Below are 17,010 nucleotides of genomic sequence, written 5' to 3' on the forward strand. Positions count from 1 at the left end.
CGAGTAATATAGCGCGGGTACCCTCGGCGCCCCCTCTCGGGTCCCGCCCCTCCGACCAATCGCGGAGCCGCATTACCTCATCGGCCCTCCGAAAAGGGGGTGGGGCCGAGGGCTCGGGGCGACGGGGCGGGGCCTCCCCGGCCGGTTCAGATCCTTATAGGGAATAATGCGGCTTTGGGCTCGGGAGTGGAGGGACTGGGAAGCGCCTCAGACCCCGCACTGGCCTGTAGCCCCGGGAGCAGCGCCCGCATGCCCCCTCCCGCCGGCACCTCTGCCACACGCCTGCACGCCCTCCGGGCGCCTCCCGACTCAACCAGAGTCGGCTGCTGCTCACCCCAGCACCTACCCTCCGCGGGTCAGGGCGGCCCTGGCCCTGGAGACCTGGCCCGCACTTGGATGAAAGGCTAAGAAAAAAAGTTTACCTTCCCACCTTCTCTGGAAAAAGCAGAGTCCGAGGGGAAAGCCAGACAGGTGACCTACCCTCTCCGGCCCCCACCCCCGCCCCGGGCTTTGCTGCCTTTTGGAGCTGGCCATAATAGCAGGTCCGGTCCCCGCTCACCCGGAGTACATTGCGAAGTCAGTCAACAAACACTGTGTTGGGTTCAGTAAAACCAAGTTCTTGCCCCCTTGGAACTTGCGGGTAACCTGTCAGGAGATCCATGAATACACACTTAGGGTGATCGTCTGTGGGGACAGTGCTGTGAAGGCAGCACAACAGAGTCCTTGGGCTAGAAATGGCTGCCGAGGGCGCTGCTTTCTGTGGGGGAGGAAGTCTCCGGGGAGGGGACACCCCAGCTGAGATGTGAACAGAAGAAGGCTCATCCCTGTGAGCATCTGGGAGGAGGGAACCGCAGTCAGGGAGAACAGCAAGTGCAAAGGCCTCCAGAAAGGGCAGGAGGAGACGGTCGCCCCACCTAGGGCAGACAGGTCTCCACCCTTTGGCAAGGAATTGGTGGGGGGGGGGGGTGAACTGATCCAAAACTGGGGTGAGACCAGGTCCTGGAGGACTATCCGGGATCCTAGGCTGCGAACCGTAATGGATAATTGCTAGCGACGAATACTAAGAGTCTCCTTATTATTAAGGAACATCTCTATGCTGACGTATATTTTCCATACGTCACCTCATCCTACCTCACAGTCCTGGGGAGGGAAGCACACGTTTGAATGACATTTTCCTGATGAGGAGACTGGCACCGAAAGGTGACACAACTTGGCAACCAGCCAGGAACTGCTGGTATCCACCTTGGGGGAGAGGTTTCTTTCTTGCACCCGGGGCAGCCCTCAGTTCTAACTGTGCACGTGCCCTTCTGCAGTTGGAACCTGCTGTCTTTTCACTCCTGGGTCTCTCTCCCTTTCTCTACCCGCTCATCCCGTTTAGAACGAGACTCGAATGCCTTGGCTATAGAAATCACAAAAAGTTTAGAACAAAACAAGAACTGAAAATGCTGCTCAGAAATGCAACTCTTTCCCAGAAACTCCCCCATTTACCCTTCAGAGAAATGATGGGGGGGATGCAGGACATTTCATTGGAAGTGGTATTTCCACAAATATTTTAAAAATGCCTTTGTGTCCCTTAAAATTCTTAGCTCTAAGGAAAGGCATCTAGTTTTCGCATTTTCCTGTCGTAGCCTCCTCCCGACATTCAAGATCCTTCCCACCTCAACTCTGGAGCCTGGCCCACCCCCGGCTCTCCCTCCCTTGTCAGCTCCAGCACTTTGCTCACTATTTCATGGGATCCGGTTGTATCATTTCCCCCGCCACTCCAGCAACACTGTGAAGCCTGAGATATTTGGCCACACTGCTTTTTAGCCTTCAGAGCACAGAGCAGGGTCTCAGGAGCCTTGGGTGTGGGTGTGGCCAGCGGCCCATTGCGTCTGGAGGTTAAATGAGGGCATGGCTGGTGGGATTTGAGTTGCACTGATTCCTGCGCCGTGCCAGTCATGTGGAAGGTCTTATAAGCCTTTCCAGACCAAATCCACGGTGGGTAAGCATCTCATGTGATAAGAGCCTTCTCTTTTTTCTTTTCATGTTAACGGTTTTGTCCTAAATGCCAGTGTTTTCTCCAAGGGGAGCCTTGCCTAGAACCGGCGTGTGAGGCAGATAACTTTTGCTGAACTTTGAGCAGCAGGCTCCTCGTTGAAAGCATCGGAGGCATTCGGCCATGCAGCTCCTTCATTTTGGAAGCGCAGGAGTGACGGTGGTTTGGGCTAGTTCCTCTAGCTCCCTATCCTAAACTAGTCCACGCAGTGTCTTTGGAGTTCATCTTCCCTTTCAGTTGGGAAGTTCTCCCTAATGTCTAACCTGAGGGGACTCCCCTCTGCCCACCTGCCCGTGTAAGGTTGGCTCAGGCCTCATCTTAAGGAAAAAAAGCAAGCTCCGTGGATCTTTGTGCGGGGGAGCCCCTCTGCCAGGGAGCCCCTCCCTCAAGCAGACCTCACAGCCAGCCAGCCAGCCAGCCAGCCAGCCAGCCAGCCAGCCAGCCAGAGGTCACAGTGCGCAGGGACCTAATATGCAAGCATCGCTTCTCCAAGTCCACTTGCTAAGGTAGATGGATGCCCCTGGGTTCATGGGAAGGGTGAAGACACTGGCTCTCCCACTTGTTCTTGACAGCTAAGAACAATGATAAATGGATAAACCTTGGGAGAACTGAAGAAGTCTCCAAATGTATCTTGCTGACCTGGTATTTCCCTTCCTGGAACTTTTCTAGGAAAGGTGATCCCATGACCACCCACCCCCTTCCTATCAAGTTACAGAACACTGGAATCTCTGGGAACGTGATTTTTAGAGGTCTCATCCTCTTCTTATCTGTGGGAAAAATAAGGTCCAGACAGGTGAAGGAATTTCCGCACTGCCTCCGGACTGGGCGGCAGCTGCCCACACATGGCCCGAGGCATGCACCTTGGCCATGGAAACCCAGCCACTCGCCAACCTGGACCTGCCTTTCAGACCTGCCTTTCAGATCTGCAGATGAGTGCCTCCCAGAGTGTTTGTACAGTGGCCGATGTGAAGAATTTCCCCTACCCCGACTGACCAAATAGTTGTCTGTGATGATAATCCTCACCTCTGCCCCGCGGGGCCCGTGAACTCAGAGCGAACACGGCCCCGTACTCTTCAGCCCTTTATCTCTTGTGCGTTTCGTGTTTTTCCTTTCCAAATAATTATCTAACGCCTTTGAAAACATTCCAAACATATCCCTGCAAAGAGACATGTAAAACCTTTCTAAGGGGATGAGAGGTGCTTGTATATTTAAAAAAAAAAAAAAAAGATGAAAGGTCTGAGGTCTGTTCCAAAAGTTGGTGCCGAAGAAGAGCTGTGTGTGTGTGGACAAGTCACCTCACCTCTCCAGGCCTCAATTTCCATTTTATTGGATGAAAGATGTAACTCGGTGGTCTCCAAACCCCCCACTGCACCCCCCCGGCTCCAAAGGACTAAGATTTCATGGGAAATTCTCAAGGACAAGGTGAGAGTTACTGAAGGGCAGGCAGATCGTGCCACTTAAACAGGGTGTGAGGCAAATCGAACGTGCCCATGACTGAAGCGCAGCTGTCAATCACTCAATCAACAGCGACTGAGTTCTTACTCTGATCTCTCCTCCGAGGCTGAGACGGAAAACAGAGATTGTGGTGCGAAGGCATCGGGGAGACCGAGGTCTTGTCCCTGAGAGAGCCCCTTGTCATGACCTGTTCTTCTGTCTGCCTGCCTCTTGGCTCACAAGCACTCAGAGATGAGAAAGTACGTCTTTTATTGTCCCCATACGGTCTTTCCAACGATGGAACTCCTATACTGTGTTCAGATCACAGCTTCAATGTCACCACCTCCAGGAAGCCTTTCTTGATTTTCCTCTCCAGTCTTCATCAACTCCCTCCTGCGTATCCCCACAGCACCCCGTGCTGCTTTCTGCTTCCGTTCCTGGACTGTAAGCCCTTTGAGGACAGGAATCGAGTGTTGGTAACAAGGGCAGTAAGAACTGGTTGAGTGAGTGGAGCAGATGGGCCCCACCAGCCCCTTCCCAGTATTCAGGTGGGCAGGTGGAGCACACGGACCTATCCCTCTGGCCAGTGCTAGGGGGCGCTGTAAGCCAGAGAACACCCAGTCCCCTGGCCTGCAGTCCCAGCCAGTCTCACTGAAAGGCTGCAGGAGCGGCACAGTTCCACCCTAGCCAGCGGGCGCGGGTGCCTTTGAGTGAGTGGGTGAAGCAAGCCCCTCCCGTCTGCAATGGCCACAAAGCTCTCAGTCAGCATCCCGTCTGAGTATGCAGCTGCCCGGCTTCTCCACCCTCGAGCTGGCCTCACGTCAACTCGAGGGGGAGACGTGCCCTTGGGAAGAGAGAAGACATGAATCATGGGGCTGGGGGGATCCGGGCTCTGGGAACCCAGCAGCAGATGCCACGGTCGGTCCACTCCTCCTGAAGGAAGCCCGGAGAGGGTGCTGACAGGACATGGGTTGTTTCGGCTGCCTCATAGGGGAACCCCTCTTTCCTCCCTGCTTTTCCCTCCCCAGACCCTCGCCACAATGCCTTCCCCCTAGCCCAGGTCCATCTGAAAGTCATTACATTCAAACTCGGCTTTCCCAAGCCACAGACAGCCCTGGTCCACCCATCGCCCTGGCCCTGGCCGGACCCGCACTGGGGAATTAGGAACCTGGGACGGTAGGTGCGTCAGGTTCTTTCTGCGTCTGGCACCAGCAGGGAGTAAACACCTTCCCTTGTTTCCATCTGGAACCAATTTCGTGGCAGCAAAATGGTCTCTTGCCTAGCTCTGCCCCCGCCCCGCCTGGGAGTGAAGACCCCTCAGTAAGAGAGTCTCTGGTTGCTTCTCCTGAGCCCTGGTGTTTCCACGTTTCTTTCCACCCGGCTACTCCCAGGAACGTGAAGCCAGAAAACACATGTGCCCTGCACAGGCACCCCGTGCCCCGTGCTCTGGGGTGGTGGGTGGGAAACTGTTCATAGTCCGTCTCTTGATTTTTTTTAAATCTTTTAATGCCCGTGTGCTCAGTCGATCATTTCTGCGAAGACGAATAGGAAGTGGAGGGAGAAGGTCTGCTCGGGCCTGTCTTAATGTCTTCCGTATGCCCGCGGAGCCCGCGTGTTTTTCCTCTGCGGTCTCCGTCAAGGTTGAACGCCGTTCTGCACGGTTGACGCACATGAGTGAGGGTGTCTGTGCCGGGTGCCCCTGTGGCTCGGGAGGGAATGGGATGGAGGGCTGGGCAGCGGCCCGTCAGATGGGGCTGGAGGGCCTGTTCCTGCCAAGGCATCGGAACTCTTTTCCGTGGAACCTGCTGGCACTGGAACGGACTTGTCCTGGATTGCGGGGAGCATTGGACGCCGCCGATCACTTCCTTCCTTGAACTTGGCAGCTCAGACCACCCGCTCTGGGTTTTCGCCTTCTCCCTCTCCAACTGTACCTTCTCGGTCTTCTGGCAGAGTCTTCGGGCTCTTGCTGTCCCTAAAATGTAGGTGTTTCCCAATTTTCTGTCCTTGGCTTCCTTCCCTTCCTTCTAGCCTCCACCCTCTCCCCTGGTTCTACCCACCACTGTGCCACGTGCGCTGGAATGGGCACTGCACACAGCAGTATCCACTGAGCTCCAGTCTCTCTCCAGCTTCTCCCTGGACAATTACACCTGGAGGTCCCATGGCTGCCTCCGCCTCCAAAGGCTCCAAAACTCATTTTCTCTCCCCCTCTCTCCCCTGCAGCGTTACCTATTGCCACCAATGCCACCGTCGGTCACCAGGTCCCCTCCATTCTCAGGCCACACATCCAACCATCCCCTTCTCTCCATCCCCAACGTGTCTGGCTTGGATCAGGCCCCCACAGATTCTTTCCTGACGATTTCACTCGTCACATAATTGGTCACCCTGCCCAGAGGCTTTCTCTGTCAGCTTCAATTTGCACCGCTGCTCCTGAAAAGTGTTTCAAATATAAATCTGAAACCACGCTGTCCTTCGCTCCCAGTGATTCATTTGCTCTCCACGGCTTGCTGAACAAAGTCTCACACTCCAAAGAAAGGCGTGCAAGGCGCTCTGTGATCTGGCCCTTCCCGGGGCCCCCCAGGGGGGGATATCCAGGTAGGATCCAGTGTGATGGCTGCCCCTGAAGTTATGCCACAGCAGGGCTGGCCTTGCTTACCTCTGCAAACCTGTGCCCTAATTCCCACCTCCCGGCCCTTTCTGTTCCAGCCTCCGGTTTCCTGTCTGAGGCTTTGTTCACCCTCACTCTTTTCCCGGAATCCGCCCGCTTACAAGATATTCCCCACCCCCTCCATGTCATCCATCAGGATTCTTTTTATCGTTCAGGATTCAGTTAGTCATTTCTCTTCCCTGTGACACTCAGTGACCTTGGGATGATAAGCTGGAGAAGACTTCTCAGACCAGGAAGGGGAACTCACATTCCTTGAGCACCAGCTCCATACATGTCACGTTCAGTACAGCATTTCCTCCAATGCTCACAACCCAAAATAATAGATATTACCTAATGCCCATTTTACAGTCAAGAAAACTGAGGGAAAAACATGAACTGGAAAAGATATATGCGTCCCTGTGTTCAATAGCCGAGATATTGACAATAGCCAAGATATGGAAGTAGCCTGAGTGTCCATCAATGGATGAATGAAAGGAATTGTGGTACATATATATACAATGAAATATTATTCAGCCATAAAAAGAATGACATCTTGCCATTTTCAACAACCTGGATGGACATCAAGGGAGTTACCCTAAGTGAAGTAAGTGAGACAGAGAAAGACAAATACCATATGTTCTTACTTATATGTGGAAGCTTTTAAAAAATAAAATAAAAACAAGCTCATAGATGCAGAGAACAGATTAGTGGGAGGGATGAAGGATGTCAAAAGCAAAAGAGAGAGAGAGAGAGGGAGAGAGAGAATAAAACTGAGGCTCAAAGAAGTTAAATTTCACGTCCAGTTGCTTACAAGCGAGGAAGTGGCAGAGTTGTGATTCAGATTCCAGGTCTCTTCCCAAACAGCTCTCTTACTGGTGTCCGCAAACTCACTCTGCCCGTAGGTTCTGTGGAGCATTAGAAGTGCTGGTGACTTCCTCCTAGTCTTTTGGGGTCCCACTGAGTGCGGGGGGCTCTTGGCCATTGTGTGACGCCGCCAAGCAGAGGGACACACAGGGAGCTTTATCGGCGGCAGGTGGGCCGCACCGCCTGCTCTGGTCCCGGTTCGCAGTGGAGAAAGGCCGGGGAGATGACATGGCAGGCTGTGTCTGGAGGTGTGGGCGCGCCCCTCCTCCTGGGCATTTGGATGTATGCCACGGGAAAATTGCATTTGTATGACACAGAAAGGGCCCAGAAACCCGAGGCAAGCCGATAGAATACTGATCAGTACATTTTAACAGCTATTGAATATGGCTTCATTTCCTCCTGAAATGTCAGACACGAGACTGAGGCGATATACATACCGGGTTTTTGTCATAGCTCTGCCACACACAATAGCTGGGCGACCTTGAGTAAATCAATGAACCCCCTTTCTTCAAATGTAAAACCAGGGGGGTGGATTTTATAATTTTTAAAAGCTTCCCAATGGAATATTCCGGAAGGCAGACTGACAAGGAGATTAGGGACCAAGGCCTGTGATGTCAATAAATCTGGGTTTTGATCCTTCTTTACTGTGACCTTGACCGAGTGTCTTAATGGCTGGTTTGGCTCGGTGGATAGAATGTTGCCCTGTGGACTGAGGGGTCCCGGGTTCAGTTCTGGTCAAGGGCATGTACCTTGGTTGCAGGCTTGGTCCTCGGTACCGGTTGGGGCATGTGCAGGAGGCAACCAATCGATGTGTCTCTCTCACTTCTGTTTCTCTCGCTGTGTCTCTCCTCTGCCTTTCCACTCTCTAAAAGTCAATGGAGAAATATACTCGGGTGAGAATTCACCAAAAAAAATAAATAAATAAAAATAAAAATATAATGGTAAAATGGAAGAGAGATTCCGACCTTATAGGATCTTCGTGAGGATCAAACAAGGGATGGTGAATAAGGCACTTGGCATAGCACCTGGCACAGAGTACATTCTCACTGAGAACCTACAGGTACCAGGGTGTGGCCCTACAGGTATAGAGATGAATGAGACCAGCCCCTCCCCTCAAGTAGCATATGATCTGTGTTCATTTAAGAGAAGCATATCCCCTTTGACCATGTGAGTGATAATCAGAGAAGGGAGGGAGGGAAATACATAAAAACTTGATGGAAATAGCTAATTGTTACCGGTGCCTACTGGTGCTGGGCATTCTTCTGAGTGGTCTGCCTATCTTAATGGAGACTAATCCTTATAGCAAAGCTGTTAGGTAGATAGGATTGTCCCACCATTCCTTTTTCTTCAGATATGGAAACAAGGGTAAAGAGAGGTTATGTGACTTCCTCAAGAGTGCATGGCCAGGATGCTGCAGTGGTGGGATTTGAAACCAGAGCCCGCTGGCTCAAGCACCCAGGCTCTTCACCACCCTGCCAGCCTGCCCCTTCGTGGCCAGCTATTGTATCTCTATGGTGGAAATATTTCATAATGCTGTGCTACTGCACATGCTTCCCAAATCTGCATTCAGTGACATCACATTGGAACTTTAAATTGGCCATGATCAGGGTATTTACACTACAGCCATTGGCAGATGCTATCAATCTTTTTGTCTTGGAGAGCTAGTTAAATATTTACCAGTCGCCGTTTCCTAGCTATGTGCTCTTGGATGAGTAACCTTTCTGGATCTCAGTTTTCTCATCTGTAAAATAGGAGCAGCATTAGTGCCAACCACACAGAGTTGTGAGAAATAAACATGATGATGCATGGAAAGGATTTAGCAGAAAGCCTGGCATAGAGTCTGTCATCAACCAATGGCCACTGTCAATATCATTATTAGGTACCTTCTCCTACAAGTGGCCTTTCCTTCCATCCAAGTGGGTGCCACCCCTCAGAGATATCTCTGCCTCAATATTCAGCACACTGTGCTGGGATTGTCAGTCTCCACCTCATCTCCCCTCTTTAGAAAGTGCGCTAATTGACAAAGTCTAATTGAGTTTTCTCTTCTGAGCACTTAGCACAATGCCTGACACACACAGTAGATCCTCAAAACACTGTCAGATGCTCGGCTGGCATGGCTCAGTGGTTGAGCGTTGATCTATGAATAAGAAAGTCATGGTTCAATTCCCAGTCAGGGCACATGCCCTGGGTTGTGGGCTCAATCCCAGTGTGGGGCATGCAGGAGGCAACCAATCAATGATTCTCTCTCATCATTGATACCTCTCTATTTATCTATCTATTTCTCTTCTCCTTCCTGCCCCCTCTCCCTTCCTCTCTGAAATCAATAAAAATATATATGTATTTTAAAAACTGTTCGATTAGATTAGACTGTTAGTGAAGAAAGAGTTCAGAAGCTACCATAGCCGAAACCGGTTTGGCTCAGTGGATAGAGCGTCGGCCTGCGGACTGAAAGGTCCCAGGTTCGATTCCGGTCAAGGGCATGTACCTGGGTTGCGGGCACATCCCCAGTGGGAGATGTGCAGGAGGCAGCTGATCGATGTTTCTCTCTCATCGATGTTTCTAACTCTCTATCTCTCTCCCTTCCTCTCTGTAAAAAATCAATAAAATATATTTAAAAAAAAAAAAGAAGAAGCTACCGTAAAACCAGAATTCGCAAACTGGAAGCTCCTCTAATCACATTACAAACTTTTAAGGCATCCTTCCCACATCTAAGCATGACCGGAACACTGAGTTTGGGGTTCGTGCCGTGGGGGGACCTTATAATGAGGCCACTTTGGAATTTCAGGGACTAAAATCCCCCTGACTGGTGCCCAGACAGACCCTCCGCACGCTGAGCTGTTTATAACGACATCCTCAGTGTGTACGACGCGAGCCCGATGCTGGTCCCAGCATGTCAAGCAGGAAAGAGGACCAGTAATTTCCAAACCGCCCCAGGGGAGTTGGCACTGCCTCTGCCTCAAGTATTTAGAGAAAAAAGCTCTTGCTGTCATATCAACAGACTCCAAGAGGGTTGCATGTACCTGGGCCCGCGAGCCCGTGTTTGGGAGGCTGATGTTAGAGAAAAAGGAGGGAGAGGCTGAAGGCATGTTGAAAAATCATTTTTTTGTCTGTTGTTCCTTTGTATGAGCTGGCTGCTGGCGTATGCAACGCCCAGTAATTAAAATGGCTGGAATGCTTTGCATTTTTCCAGTAAAGTGAAGGCAGCTAGGAGGCCCGGAGCTGGGGTTAGCTGGAGAGGGGCCCAGGGATCCTACCCCGACTGCCCCTTGGCCTGGCCGATGTAGCTGGCATCTGCCTTGGGGTGCAGGTTGGAGGGGCCCAGGGAGGAAGTCAAAGGTATCACTCCCCCCCCCCCCCGCCCCCATCAGGTGCACGCCTCTTGGAGGAAGCGAGGTCTGGGCCACCCACCGGCTGGAAGTCTGTAATGATTAGTGGAGATGCTTAGGAATGATAAACAATGAGAAAGCTATCTTTCATCAAATACCTACCCTGTGCCAGGCCCTGCACTAATGGTGTTACATATATTCTCTGATTTCAGGAGGGGGGAAATCAGATCGTATCACCCTCCTGCTCAGAACTCTCTGTGGATTCCTGGTGCATTTAAAGTACTAGTAACTCCTCGCTGCCTCACCCTTCGGCGCCCAGCGTGACGTAGCCCCCGCTGCCACTGCCCTTATGCCCTTCACTCTCCCTGGAACTCACCGTGTTCCCACCAGGCTGCCTCCTCTTCATTCTTTCACCAGGTCACGCTCCACCCCTGCTCCAGGGTCACCCCGCCTCCTCCCTCAGCCGTTCCCCAGGTCCTGCCATGGCCAATCCCTTCTCATTACTCAGAGTCCCACTCAGACGTCACCTTCTCAGAGACCCCTGCTCTAGCCAAAGTAGCACCACCATCGCTGGTCACTCATGCCTCCCATCAGCCCCTTTTCAGGTGGTTTGGTTTTTTTTTTAGTACTTAGCAACTATCTGAAAAAAAAATCTTATTTTCTTGTTTATCTTGTATTCATTGTCTTTTCCAACTCGAATGGAAGCTCCTTGAGGTCAGGGCCCTCGTCTGTCTTGTTAGCTGTTGTGTTCTCTGTGCCTAGATCAGTGATTCACAGATACTTGCCAAGATCATGAATCTTCACAACAACCCAACGATCTGGATCATTGGCATCATCTTCCAGGTGAAAAAAACTGCAGCTCAGGGAGCTTAACTCACCTGCCCAGCCCGTCCCATGAGCAGGAGGTCACCGAGGTCAGTCTGACCACAAGGCCCGTGTCTTGGAACGGGTATTCATACACACCCTCTTCCCTGAGCTGGCCGTCTGCTTGGGACAGCGAAAGCGCACACTAAGTCACTAGGAGTCTGTTTGTCTGGAAGGCCGGACTGTTTCTCCTAGAAAATAGTGGGGAGATGGTATGTATTTCAGGGGAAGGAACCAGAACACAAGGCTCACTGCAAGCTCTTTGGTGGTACCAAGAAATAAGACTGTGAGCACCTGGTGGGAACCAGGACACTGGTATCTGGTCCAAGGTCAGCCACCTGTGTGAACCTGGATGCGTTAATCACCTCTCTGGGTTGCTGTTCCTGTTGTTCTAATGTACAGAGGTTGTCTGCTTCCACTCCCCCGGGGGACAGCTGCATGGCAGTGTCCCTTTCCTGTCCTGAGATGGAGCGGCTGGTATGTTGCATGGATCCCTAGAGTGGAAACCACATGGGGGAGAGGGGGGCATGGAGGGGAGAGGTGAAGAATCATGTTCTCCTTGACGATGCTTGTGCCTGCCTGTGGGTGACTTCAGAAATGAGCAGCTGGAGCTCTATCTGTTTGTCTCAGTGGATAGAGCCTGAGGACTGAAGGGTCCCAGGTTCGATTCTGACCGAGGGCACGTACCTTGGTTACGGGCTCCATCCCCAGCCCTGGTCAGGGGCACTTGCGGGAGGCAACCAATCGATGTGTCTCTCTACATCCATGTTTCTCTCTCTGTCTCTCTCCATCCCTTCTACTCTCTATAAAAATCAATGGAGCCGAAACCGGTTTGGCTCAGTGGATAGAGCGTCGGCCTGCGGACTGAAAGGTCCCAGGTTCGATTCCGGTCAAGGGCATGTACCTGGGTTGCGGGCACATCCCCAGTAGGAGATGTGCAGGAGGCAGCTGATCGATGTTTCTCTCTCATCGATGTTTCTAACTCTCTATCTCTCTCCCTTCCTCTCTGTAAAAAATCAATAAAATATAATAAAAAAATCAATGGAAAAATGTCCGGGGGGGGAGGGGGGAAGATTAACAAAAAAGAAAGAAAGAAGCATCTGTATTTAAAATACAGCTTTCAAAGCGCTCGGAATGCCGGCGGATGGGCAGACTTGGTTAAGTGAGGACCGTGATCACTGAACCTGTCAGTGTCCGTGTGTCCCTCCCTGATAAACCTAGCTGCTCAGCCTGGCCTCCTGGCCCAAGTCGGCCCCGGCCCCACCCCCTCTCCAGGCTTCATCCTAGCCAAGTGGCACATGTCCTTCCTCATCAGGACATGACTATATCTGCTTCTCACCATCAGCTTTCTCAAACCTGTCTTATTTAGATGTAATCCCAACCTATAGAAGAGTTGGAAGAATAGTTCACAGAATTACCAGATACCTTTCACCCAAGTCCCTCAAATGTTAACATATTACCACATTTCTTTTATTTTCCTCCTTCACTTCTTCCCTCCCTCCCTCCTTCCCTCTAGTTTAAGAATAAGCCGCAGACACGGTGCTTCTGCAGCCTAAATATTTCAGTGTGTATTTCCTAGTCACAAGGCCACCAGCGGCTCTTGCAGTTCAGCCCTTGGGGTTGGTATTCAAACCCACCTCTATGTCCCACGAACTGTGGGCTTTTATGCAGAATATTCCAGCCTCCTCATCTATGAATCGAGGGCACCAGGAGCACCTGCCTCACAAGGCTGATGTGAGAATTAAGTGAGAAACCCCATGTCGAGAGCTTGCTGTCTGCTTGGGACCTCAAAAGCACACAGTACGTCATTAGGAGTCTGTTTGGCTGGAAGGCTGGACTGTTTCTCCTTGGAAGTGGTTTGAATTCCTTGGATTTCTTCTCCTTCTTCTCACCAGAAAGAAGATGGGTTCTGTCTTTTGTTCGCCTTATTTATTGAGCACCTGCATCGGGTCTGACCCTGTTCTGGGTGCTGGGACACGGCCGATGCAGCCTCTGCCCTCCCATCTGCCTGGCGGAGACAGACAGTATGCACAGAGCAAGGACAGGAGCCTGCCTTGGCCTTGGCTTGCGGGAGGCAGAACGGAGAGGCTTGCTCAGCCTCACCATGAGAGGGAGCTCTTTGTTCCGGCTCCCTGGGCCGTGCCTGGCTTTTCTGCCCTGGCTCTCCAGTTGCAGGATGGAGCAGTATTTGCCCAGCCTGTCTCCTCATTGGCACTGAGGCTTAAAGGAGTTGATATAGATGACATCACAGTTGTAACCTTCCAGGCACGTTCAGCTGGTAATTACATTTTTCCTATTAACGCACTTCCTGGGAAGGCAGTAAGTCTTGTGTGTGTGTGTGGGGCCCGGGGGGGGGGGGTGGCGGATCAAGGCCTGAGAGTCACACAGACCTGCGTTTATTCCCTGCCCTGCCACTCGCCAGCCGTGTGTCCTTGGGGAGGGCATTACTCTTGTCTGCACCAGGATTTGCTCTCCTGGTAAATGGGAATAATAATGCCCGCTTCAGAGAGTCACAGTGAGGATTATATGAGAGGATCTGGCTCATGGAAGAGACTTAATGAGGAGTTACTGGTAAATCTGTGTCTCACATTCACAGCTCTCCCCCATTGTCATTCTCTGGGGCAGCCTTCTCTGACCCCCAACCAGATCAGGAAGCCAGCACCGTGTATTAGTTCTTTGTGGCACACATCACATTTTGCATTTGTTTGGATGATTATTTGATTAGCATCAGCCTCCCTAACTAGCCTTATGGAGGTGGGTTTTGTGTCTGTCTGGGGCCATCAGTGTAACCCCAGTGCCTAACACAGGCCTGACACGTAATAGGTGCTCAACAAATATTTGTGGAGTAAACTAATGAAGGAAAGAGTGGTACCTCCCCCCCCCCCCCCCCCAGTACACTGGTGTATTCCGTTTATTTGGAAGGGAGTGTTACAAATACGTTTTTTTTTTCTTGTTAGTGAAAGCCTGGGATTTAATTCTCTTCCAGAAATAGGTAGAGCAGTCCTGTTGGCGTGGCTCAGTGGTTGAGCGTCGACCTATGAACCAGGAGGTCACGGTTCGGTTCCTGGTCAGGGCACATGTCCGGTTAGCAGGCTCCATCCCCGGTAGGGGGTGTTCAGGAGGCAACTGATCAATGATTCTCTCTCATCATTGATGTTTCTATCTCCCTTCTTCTCTGAAATCAATAAAAATACATTTTTTCAAACTTAAAAAAAGGAAAAGAAATAGGGCGCATTCAGGATTCTCTTTAAAATAGTGCCATCGGCTTCTGTGTGCTTTTCATGTGCTTTCCTGGGTGGGGCTACAGTTCAATGCAAATCCTGGGGCCTGTGCTCCACTCAGCATAAGCCCAGGAGGAGGTCTCCTGGGCGGGGTCCTGACGTGGGGCCTTGATGGAAGCAGCCGCTGGGGAAGGTGGTCCCAGGTCACTGGTCCACTTTGCTGCTGGTCTAGAACATTGGAAATGAGAAAGGCCTTGTCTCTCCCTCAGATGGCGTGAGTGTTGAAAGGTTGATGCTTCGGAGATCCGGTGGGGGAAAGCACAGTTATCTGCTTCCGGCCATAAAACTTCCTGCCCTGAGATGCTGCCTGTCAGTCACCCTCCCTAATACATCATGAGCAGCCAGGACCTGTTGGGGAAAAGCGTTTTCCTCCTACTGTGGCCACCTGCAGACCTCCATTCTAGCACATTACATCCCTCCCGCCTTTGCAATAATTCAGTGTTTCCCACAGGTTTTAGGTGGCGTCCCCATGAACTTTTTACCCAATAGTTAACCACTCCATGCAATATCCTATCTAATAAAAGAGAAAAAGGGTAATTAACCGTACCTCCGCTACACTTCCCATTGGCTAATCAGGGCGATATGCAAATTAACTGCCAACAAAGATGGCGGTTAATTTGCATACATAGGCGCCAAGGGAAGGAGCGAAGCCGGCTGGCCCCGGGGCAGGAGCAGCGAGTGAAGGCCGGTGTGGCGAGCGAAGAGCAAAGAGGGGGGGCCCACGGGCCCGTGCGTGGCGAGCCAGGGGCTTAGCTAAGGCTTAGCGCATACTCCCCAGTGGCCCCACAGCAGGGCATCCTGGCAGCCTCCTGACAGGAGGGCAGCCGGGAGAGTTGAGTGGGGCAGGGGCTGCAGGGAGTCATGGAGGGGCAGGGCGGCTGGAGCCAAGTTCCCGGGGGTCCGAGGAGTGTGCTTGACAGGAGCCTGGACTGCAAAGAAGGAAGAGGAAGTGGCCACAGGGAGGTCTTCCAATCCCCCTGCACAGACACCCTACCGCAACCCCTGCACCCCCGGGGGGACGGGGAGGCTGACCAGACAGGGAGAAGACCCAGCCTTGTGGGTAGCTGCAGCCCGTATCTCCGACTCCCAATCTCTTCCCCTGCCACCCCCACCAGGGGCGCCCACAACAATAGCACGCCTGTGACAACCCGTCAGGGCCCCGAGGCACCTGAAGCCCATGGCCTGCCGCTGCTGGGCCCCCTCCGCTGGGCCAGGCACGCCTCTCCTCCCTACAACTCCAGACCCGGGTGGAGGCAGGCCTAAGCGGCCCCTCAGGGTCAGACTCATCCCCCCCAACACCCCCTCTCCGACAGCAGTGGCGCCGTCTCTGCAGCAGAAGTGCACTGAACCTTGCCGGGGGTGTGGCTAAACCCGCCCTCCTAGCCCGCCTGGTCCCACCCTGGCCCGGCCCCTACCCTGCTCCAGGAGATTGGAGCCCCGCCCTGAGCACATACAGCTGCGAAAAGGCCATGTACAATTTAAAGAATGGTGTCAAGTGGGGATGTTTGACAGTTACTCCCCTTTCAGCCTTGCCACCCCCCTAGCGCTCCCCTAGCACTCCCCCCTCCCCCTAGCCAGCGCCTCCAGGGACGACCACCGCTACAGGGATGCTGGCCAGAGCCTGCCCCTCTGAGGCCTGTGGAACCCTCTGCAAAGCTTCCATAGCTACAGTCCCAGGAAACAATCATGCCCTCCTCCCCTAATCAGCACCTGCTGCCTGCGAGGGTACCCGTGGGCTTAAAAATAACAATCCCTTCCCGTTTAGACATCACTTACTTGATGAAACATTTCTAGGTTTATTAGCTCAGAACCTCCTCATGACAACCCAGTGAGGTAGGCGGAGAAGAGATTACAATCCCCATGGTATATGCGTATGCAGAAATGACGCTCAGAGAGGGAAAGTGTCAAGCACAGTGGTTCCCAAGGTGCAGCACACGCCCCACAGGGGGAGGTGGGCAATTTGATTTTAAGTGGGGACAATTCCAGAATGAGTTAACAGTGAATTTTTTGCATTTCTTATGGTTGAGGGGCCTCATCTATAGCGTATCCTATATAATGAAAGGCTAATATGTAAATGACTGAATGGTGGAATGACCGGTCACTATGCTGTGCGCTGACCACCAGGGGGCAGACACTCAACGCAGGAGCTGCCCTCTGCTGGTCAGTGTGCTCCCACAGGGGGAGAGCCGCTCAGCCAGAAGCCAGGCTCACAGCTGGTGAGCACAGCAGCAGTGGTGGGAGCCTCTCCCGCCTCCATGGCAATGCTAAGGATGTCCGACTGATGGCTTAGGCCCACTAAGCCATCAGTTGGACATCCCCCCAGGGCTCCCAGACTGTGAGAAGGCACAGGCCACACTGAGGGACCAACCCCCCCTCAGTGCACGAATTTCGTGCACCGGGCCTCTAGTATAGTATAAAAAAAACCCTTCATTAACAAACGAAATCCACAAATTTGTGGGTATTCTTGCTTAGGATAAACCCAAAGCTGGCATTTTAAGTAATAAAAAGAGAAGAATCAATTCCAAGAAAATAATAATAGTGTGTGTGTGTGTGTGTGTG

The 17,010-nt window shown here is 52.2% G+C and overlaps 1 protein-coding gene across 2 annotated transcripts in view; it reads left to right on the top strand.

Annotated features, from left to right (window-relative positions):
- The window catches only part of SYN3 (synapsin III), a 344,960-nt gene that overhangs the window by 153,776 nt on the left and 174,174 nt on the right, over positions 1-17,010 (top strand). For both annotated transcript variants that reach the window (XM_014459147.2, XM_023757231.1), the window contains one exon: positions 1,607-1,624. In XM_014459147.2, the coding sequence (XP_014314633.2) occupies positions 1,607-1,624 (18 nt within the window). The remainder of the gene's footprint in view (positions 1-1,606; positions 1,625-17,010) is intronic.

Source organism: Myotis lucifugus, unplaced genomic scaffold (assembly GCF_000147115.1).
Source record: "Myotis lucifugus unplaced genomic scaffold, Myoluc2.0 scaffold_103, whole genome shotgun sequence".
Lineage (NCBI taxonomy): Eukaryota > Metazoa > Chordata > Mammalia > Chiroptera > Vespertilionidae > Myotis > Myotis lucifugus.